The sequence below is a fragment of the Canis lupus genome, chromosome 16 (assembly GCF_048164855.1).
Source record: "Canis lupus baileyi chromosome 16, mCanLup2.hap1, whole genome shotgun sequence".
Lineage (NCBI taxonomy): Eukaryota > Metazoa > Chordata > Mammalia > Carnivora > Canidae > Canis > Canis lupus.
This window is the reverse complement of record NC_132853.1, coordinates 23,311,073-23,319,841: the sequence shown is the minus strand read 5'-3', so window position 1 is coordinate 23,319,841 and position 8,769 is coordinate 23,311,073. Positions and strand designations below refer to the sequence as shown.

General features: G+C 47.2%; 1 protein-coding gene across 1 annotated transcript; it reads left to right on the top strand.

The window, feature by feature from the left end:
- Positions 1-941: 941 nt before the first annotated feature.
- CCL5 (C-C motif chemokine ligand 5) lies at positions 942-7,415 on the top strand. The gene is made up of 3 exons (XM_072779558.1): positions 942-1,093; positions 2,483-2,594; positions 6,885-7,415. The coding sequence occupies exons 1-3, from the start codon at positions 1,018-1,020 to the stop codon at positions 6,970-6,972; spliced, it is 276 nt and encodes a 91-aa protein (XP_072635659.1). The 5' UTR covers positions 942-1,017; the 3' UTR covers positions 6,973-7,415.
- Positions 7,416-8,769: the final 1,354 nt, after the last annotated feature.

Here is an 8,769-nt window from a genome sequence, read left to right as displayed (position 1 = left end):
TTTAGTTTCCTCCTCTGCAATTGAAGAACATGGAAGAAATGATCCCTGGCATCCTCTGCAACCTTCAAATTCTTTAACTTTTGTACTCAAGAAGACCTTAGAGGGTAGCCTGGGTGGCACAGCAGTTTGGCGCCACCTTCAGCCCAGGGCATGATCCTAGAGACCCAGGATCAAGTCCCACATAGGGCTCCCTTACATGGAGCCTGCTTCTCCCTCTGCCTGTGTCTCTGCCCCTCTCTCTCTCTCTCTCTCTCTCTCTCATTCTGTTTCTCATGGATAAATAAATAAAATCTAAAAAAAAAGAAGAAGAAGAAGAAGAAGAAGACCTTAGAAATGAGATGGGATCCCAGCAGTTACTGAATTTCTTCCTCTGTAAAATGGGAAAAATGAGAAGAATAGTAAATGAGTTGACATCTGTAAAACCTTTAGAATAGTGCCTGGCCCCACAGGGTGAGTGTTCTCACCTTCTTTGGAGGCTATATATGTCAGAGAACCCTCCTCTTCCCAAACAGCTTTCCATGTATGAGAGGGAAAATACGGATCTGTAATGCATGAGCAAGAAAAACTTTGAAAGCAACCAAATAAACACCTAGAAATTTCTAATCCATCCTAACTGCCCCCCACTATCCCCAGGGAAGCTGCATGCTGACCTCTGATGAGGACCCCTGCCCTAAAAGAAGCAGCTGAAGATGCCAGCAGAGGGAGAGATTTTCCACCACCAGTGCCAATATTAGTTCTTCTGGAGGGCAAAGAGGAACTGATGAGCTCACTCTGGATCAGAGGCAGTGAGAAGGAGAGAGAGAATGAGACTCAAATTTCCAGAGGCTATTTCAGTTTTCTTTTCCATTTTGTGCAATTTCACTTATGATATCAAGCAATATGTGGCTGCTGTTTTGGAAACTCCCCTTGGGGGGGCACCCCCTCTACTGGCCTGACTCTATAAAGGGCCAGCCTGAGCTGCAGAAGATCCCTTCAGAGGATCCTGAGACAGCAGGTGGCTCTCCATCAGCAGGTACCATGAAGGTCTCCGCAGCTACCTTTGCAATCCTCCTCGCCACTGCTACCTTCTGTGCTCCTGCCTCTGCCTCCCCATGTAAGTCAGGTCCTGATCACTGCAGCCTGGGGCCAGACCCTCACACTGGCCCAGACTTTGTCCTCCTTTCAACTGCAGCATTTAGGCTTCTTGAACCCGATGCTTTATATTCCTATATATATATTCCTATATATTGCTTTACCCAGCTGTCCAGCTGTCCAGCTGTCCCTGAGAGATCTTTAAGCCACTCCATGGCAGGGACCCTCTGCTTAACTTTTCTGTCTTCAAGATCTATACCAAGCCCTTCAGGTGCTGAGCGCGGACTGATGCTGGGGATATTTGCAGGCAGAGGCAGCTTGAACTGACCTCAAAACCCTATCACCAGGAGGGTTTCTCAGAAACTTCTAAGCTTGGGATAGTCATATTCTCCCTGTTTCATAGATGGAAAAAGTGGGCCCTGAGAGAGGATTTTTTTAATTTTAATTTTTTTAAGATTTATTTGAGAGAGAATAGAGGGGAGGGGTTGAGCGAGAAGGAAAGAAAGAATCTCCAGCAGACTCTCACTGAGCAAGGAGCACTGATGCAGGGCTTGATCCCACCACCCTGAGATCATGACCTGAGCTGAAATCAAGAGTGGGATGCTTAACCAACTGTGCCACCCAGAGGATTTTTTAAAAACCTAGTATGGACCATGTATTATGCTGACTGCTCTGCATGTACCATGTCATTTAATACTTCCCATGACTGAGTGGCTGAGCTTGACTGAAAGACGGAGAAACAGAGGCTCAGAGGAGTTAAGTAACTTGCCTGAGGTCACATAGCTAGGAAATAGGGAAACTGGTGTTCAAACTCAGTACTGTCTGGCTCCTAAACACTCCTACTTTACTGGGAAGTGGCAACTGACACCTTCCAGGGTCATCCTGAATTAACTGACCAATAGAAAGCTCTCCTTCCCTGTTTGGAGGCCTTCTTACCATGCCTCAGCCAGAGACTCCCAGGACACAATACACATCTTCAGGCCCCTCTTAGCGGTTGAGGCTGAGCCATGAAGACTGAATTTTGGAAGCCTCCCCCCAACCCACTGTAGGTCTCAAAGAAACTAAGTTCTGAATCCACTGAGGATCACAAGAGGGCAAGAATAAGGACAAAGAGCCCAGACAAGCCAGGAGGAAGCCCATGATATCCATAGAACCAAAGGCAGAGGATTAGGGTGTAGAGGGAAGGATACATGCAAGGCTCAAGGATTAGATAGAAGATTGTGGAGATCTTCTCCGTCCTCTGTTGGAATCACCCACTCTGCTACTGTGTATCCACAGCCAAGTGACTTTACCTCTCGGAGCCTCAGTTTCAGCCAAAGAAGGATAACAGTCTATCCAAGATAATGTACCCAGCACAACACCCCATGTATAATGGCAATGAGTACAGGAGTCTACTGCTTTCTCCTCCTAGATGCCTCAGACACCACACCCTGCTGCTTTGCCTACATTTCCGGCCGACTACCCTTCACCCACGTCCAGGAGTATTTCTACACCAGCAGCAAGTGCTCCATGCCAGCAGTCGTGTGAGTCCCAGCCCTGTGGACCCTCTGGGGGGGGCAGAGGGGGATGAGGAAGGGACACCTTTTGTTCCAGAGCCAGTCCCCCACAGGAGCCCTCTAAGAGCCTACCCTATCCACTCCCACCCATCTTCCAGCTGCTCAAATAGCCAGAGTTCCTCCATCCGTAGCTTCAGATCCCCCCCTAACCTTTGTGTAGAAGGATTAGGCAGGGGTTCCTGGGGGATCCTTCCCCACTCTGATGGAGTGGATCAGGTCTCTGATCTTTATGTGTGTACCTACAATGTCCCTGCATGGAGACAAGATTGACATAGCCATCTCTCTCAACTAAGAATCCCATGTTCTCCCATATGCCACACCCAATCAAATCTACCTGCAACCTCAGAGGATCTAAGAAGGAGCAGTCAGAGGTCAGAGAGCCCTAGTTACAGTCAAATGTACTTTAAAAAAAAATTATCAACTGGTGAAGAAATAATGACATGAGATTCTCCTTTAAATATGCAAACTAACACCTGAAAAATTAACAGTCCTTACTACCTGGGATCCCTGGGTGGCGCAGCGGTTTAGCGCCTGCCTTTGGCCCAGGGCGCGATCCTGGAGACTCGGGATCGAATCCCACGTCGGGCTCCCGGAGCATGGAGCCTGTTTCTCCCTCTGCCTGTGTCTCTGCCTCTCTCTCTCTCTCTCTCTCTCTCTCACTCTCTCTCTGTGACTATCATAAATAAATAAATAAATAAATACCTTTAAAAAAAAAAAAAAACAGTCCTTACTACCTAGAAGTGTGTATCAAATGCCTTACATGGATTATCTCCAAATTTCATCACAACAACCCTGACAGGTATGTGTAATTCTCTGCATGTTTCAGATAATGAATCTGAAACCTAGAGGTTTGGAGACTTGCCCAAAGTTGCACAGTAAGTGAAGGATGGAGCCTGTCTTAAGAGTCTCCTCTTTCTACTACCGACAGCTCAACAGTGACAGTTGCTTAAGAAGTTTAAGATAATAGAGACTTAAAGAATGAAAAGGGGGTAATCGTGAAGTTTCCTCTATAAAGTGAAGTTTTTTTAATCCAAAAATTCCTGTGACACTTGCAAAGCCATATGCATTCAAGAATTGCCTTTTTTTCTGGTGAATCCTTCAAAGTGTCATGGTAATATCTAGCACTACTAATTTTATTTCTGAAAACATATTTTTCAAAAGAAAAAAACAATCCTTCTTTGAGCACCTGTTATGGGCAGGTGGAGATGAAAAAAACACTATCCCTGCCCTCATGGGACTCACAGTCTAATACAAGGCAGTGAGATACAGAATGATTAGAGCAGTCCTGTGTAAAAAAACAGTACAGAAGGGCAGCCCCCATGGCGCAGTGGTTTAGCGCTGCCTGCAGCCTGGGGTGTGATCCTGGAGATCAGGGATGGAGTCCCACATCAGGCTCCCTGCATGGAGCCTGCTTCTCCCTCTGCCTGTGTCTCTGCCTCTCTCTCTCTCTCTCTCTCTCTCTCTCTCTGTGTGTGTCTATGAATAAATCAATAAAATCTTTAAAAAAATTTTTTTTAAATAAAAAATAAAAACAGAAGGAGGGAGGGAGCACATTCAGCCCCGGGGATTAGTGGATGTTTGCTGCAAAAGGTGCTTGAGAAAAGCCTGAGGGACAAGGTATGTTAGGCAGACTGAGTGTCGCCTGGACGCTCTTTTGGTTGATGCAGCATCCCTGTGTAGAAAAGCAGTGGTGGGCACTTGAGCATCAGCACAAGGACTCAAAAGTGTTAGAGCAAGTGAAGTGAATGGGCACAGAGAAAGCCTAGAGAGCCAGGCCCAGTGAAGTGGCTGTTATGGTTACCCATGTGAGTAGTATTAAGGCTAAACAGGACCTGCAGGAAAGTAGAGGGTTGGAAACTGTCACGTATGGAGTCGGCAAGTCCTGGCAGGTGAGGGGAGGTCAGGAGCAAGGACAAGAAGGGAGCTAAGTGACCTTGAGGTTTCTAGCCAGAGGGCTAAGTGACCCTGAGGCTGGAGAAGTGTGGCACTCCCCGAAGTCTCAAGGAAAAACTGTTTAGAGGATAAAGCTAAGATGCCAGCACGACAACCCTGTGGCAATGTCCAGCAGGAGTTGTTAGCCAGGAAGCAGTGTTGGGCATAGAGATAAGACATTCTTTTGTAGGAGGAAAGAGTCTCCTGAGAGGAGAGTAGCAATCTTTAGCAGAGTCTTGGTAAGCGCTGGCTCAAGTGCTCAGCAAGTCAGGCTTCATTAGAATCCCAGCTCTGCCAGTTGGGCAGTTGCAGGAGCCTGGACCCATGAGTTAACGTCTCTGAGCCTCCATTTCTTCAGCTGCAAAGTGGAGTGAAATAGAAGTACTTGCCTCACTGGGTCAAAGGGAGAATAATGAGATGAAAAACAAAATTGGAATAGGTCCTGGCACACAGTTGGTACCTGATAAGTGTTCACTTCTCCTCCTCCTTCTCCAAAGGTAATATTATATACATAGAAGTGACAAAATTTGATGAGTGCAATTCATTCATGACCTCATGCTATAAACATGGGGCATTAAGCCCCCTCAGTGTGCCACACCTAGGGCCAGAAACTAGGGAGAAAAACACAGAAAGGGGCAGCAATTCTGAGAAACACCTGCACTCAAGGGGCAGGTGGAAGTGGTTGCTCCGGAAAGAACAAGCAGGAAGAGAGAGGCAGGAGGGAAGTCAGGCAAGGAGGGGGTCCCCAAAATGGGGGCAGAAAGAAGCTTAGCCAGGGAGGTTGTTCCCCAGTCTCACATTCTTCAGGAGGAAATAGAGGCCTGAGAAACCCTCACCCCAGATATTCGTTTCCTGCCCTTTTGATTTCCTGGCCACAGACGGAAGGGGCCGAGAAGAGAGGATAACAAGTCTGTAGGATTTCCTGTCTGATGTGGCTGAACCAGGGCAGGGTCATTGTCTAAGTTCCCTTACTACCCCAAATAAACAGACACTAGGAGGCATGAGAGTCCAGAATATTCCATCTGCTCCCTTTCTCTCTTCTGCACATTGGAATGGAAGAAAGAGTGTCAAGTGGCTCTGAGTCTCAGAAAAGGGGAAGCAGCTTCCTCAAGAGCAAACACTATCCAGCATAGAACCCAAAAAGAAACCAAGAAATCCTCATCCTCGCCAGACGACCTAAGCTTCACTTTGAAAATATTTGAGCTCATAAGGTGCAGAAAAACATCCTAAAGAAGCCAAAAGGAGAAAGGTCCAAGTAGACAGGGCTGGCCCAAAAGTAAGATGTGAACTGCGGGCACTGCTCTCCAGTCCACAGTCTCCCCCAGGTGGAATCAGTCTCCCAGCCAACAGGTGAGGTAGGCAGCTGGACTAAGCCTGTGCCCCGCAGGCTTTTATACATCCAATGCATGCCATCAACTCCTGTAGAGATAAGGCCCTTCCCTCCCAGTGGCCTCCACATTCTAGCTGGTTAATTGGTAGAAGTGCTTTGACACCGGGAGTACCTCGGGGCTTTCACCCTCTCTGAGCATGGATGTCCAGTACCAGGACCTTTGGGGTCATCTTGCTCTGATCCCTCCTAAAGAAGAGGTCCCATAACATTCCAATGACAAACCACATGCGGTGTTTTCCAAAACTCCACAATTCCATCTCATTTGAGTCTCACAACAACAGTGCAAAATAGGAAGTATTTCTATTTGTATTTTAGAGGTAAACAAATAGATTCAGAGGCCCTAGGTGACTTGCCAAGGTGAATCCACTAATAAGTGATGAAATCAAGACTCGGGGGTCATGTCCTTCTATCATTCACCCACACACACATAGATGTGGTTCGTTTGTTGAGTGTCTACCCTTTGCCAGGCACTGTGTTATCTGAAGGCAAATCGCATGTTTGTTGTACCACTTCTTCTCTTTCACCTACTCAACCATAACTCAGTTCCTAGAAGACCCCTCTTTTTTTCTGCATCTTGGCACTTGTTACCAGGTCTAAAACCAGAAATGCTGAGAAAAAACTAGTGATTGACCAGCTCAATCCTAGACTCCTGAGCTCCATATGCCCTTAGCTCTCCAGGTTGCGTACATATTTCTGTGGGGGTTAATATGCACACAGATCTGCTTCTGGCTTGGAGCCCTACGATTCAACAGAAGAGGAAATATCTTTCCTTAAAAGCTACAAATCCAACTTTGTTGGCTCCAAGCCAACAGCTCCAAGAATCCTCCACTCCAGTACCATCATCATCATCATCCCCTTGTGTCTCAGTTCACTTCACCTCCAAAAATGGCTGTCCAGGTGCTGACCAGATCTCATCCTGTCCTCTTCTTCCACAGCTTTGTCACCCGAAAGCACCGCCAGGTGTGTGCCAACCCACAGAAGAAATGGGTGCGGGAGTACATCAACTCTTTGGAGATGAGTTAGGATGTAGGGCATCTGGAACCTGAACTCATGCAAACTTTCCTACTGCTTCTTGCTCTTGTCCTATGCAGCTTGGGAGACCCTCACCAACCCCTACCCCCACCCCTTCCTGGGAGGGCACAGATGCCACCACCCAGTAGCAGTTATAAAAGTAGTAGCAGTTATAAATAAAAGCCTCCTCCATCTAAAGTTTGCAAGAGCTCCGGAGGCTCTGCTTTGTGCACAGAAGGTCTCTAGGCTCTTGAGTTTCAGGCCTCTCAGCTTGACCCCAGCTCTGCAGTCAGGAAGGAGATCAACAAGCCTCCAGAGACGAAGATGGGAAGAAGACTGGGCTCCTTCGGCAATGTCCCATGGCCACAGCTATCCTCTCAGCCCCTCACTGGGAAGGGCTGACTGATAAATGTGAGAAAACAGCTTTCCATTAAAATTCTCGCTGCAGTCACCAAGCTGGCTCCTAGTTTGATTTTCTCCTCAGGAAATTTCCTTCCTTATGAGCATTAAGTGATTAACCCATCTTGAATTTAACTGACATGTACTTTTAATGCTTTAACAGACTTTTTAGTGTGTCTCTTCAAGTATTTTTTTAGGAGTTCAGATCAAATCTTTGCAGAATGTTTTCTAGTTTGGATTTGCCTGGTTGTTTCCCCATAATTAGATTCAGGTTAAGCATTTCTGGCAGGGACACTACATGAGAGATACTGGGTTTCTCAGGGCAGCACATCAGAGCACATCGGTTCACTGCTGGTGATGTTGAGTCTGATGGCCCGAAGGCCCATGTTTTTTTGCCACAGTGGGCTCCCCACTGTGTGCCAGGCACAATGCTAGGTATGGGAGGCTGGTGGGGAAAAAAGAGAGACGAATGAGCCACAAGCCACCGTCTTTAAAGTTTAGGCCAACTGGGATCCCTGGGTGGCGCAGCGGTTTGGCGCCTGCCTTTGGCCCAGGGCGCGATCCTGGAAACCCGGGATCGAGTCTGTCGGGCTCCCGGTGCATGGAGCCTGCTTCTCCCTCTGCCTGTGTCTCTGCCTCTCTCTCTCTGTGTGACTATCATAAATAAATAAAAATTTTTAAAAAAATTAAAAAAAAAAAACTTTAGGCCAACTAAACATGTGATAAACACCTAAAAGGAAGCAACTGTTCAAAAGGCTGTGGTCAAGCTGGGGGTGGAAGATGGGGGGGGGGGTGGGAATGTCACCACTGAAGGAGGTACCTGGGGGAGAAAGATGTGAGATGAGATAACATTTAAATGAAGCTTGAGGGGTACCTGGGTGGCTCAGTCAGTTAAGCTTCTGCTTTCGGCTCAGGTCATGATCCCGGAGTCCTGGGATCAAGTTCTGCATCAGACTCCCTGCAGGGAGTCTGCTTCTCCCACTCCCTCTGCCCCTCCCCCAGGAGGGTTGTGCTCCCTCTTGCTCACTCTCCCTCAAATAATAAAATCTTTAAAAAACAAAATTGGAGAAACAGTTTAGCAGATAGGAAAAGAAAGGCCTGTCAGGTAAAGGGAACAGCATAGGCAAAAGTAGGAGGTATAGCAAGCAGCTCTCTGAACAGAGAAGAGCTCAGTTTCTGCTGCCAAGGAAGGAGATATGTGTATAAAAAAGGCTTTCCCGCTCCTGACATTTTCCTGATAACTAGTCCTAAAAACCCCCTCTGCCCCTCCCATGGGCTGATGTGTTCTTGACAGTTCACCAAATGCTTTGACTTTCTTTCCCATGTATGCCTCAACACAGCCACTCTAGCTCCCAGATAGGCATGAACTTCCCACTTTTCACTTGAGGAAACTGAAGCTCCCAGAGGTCA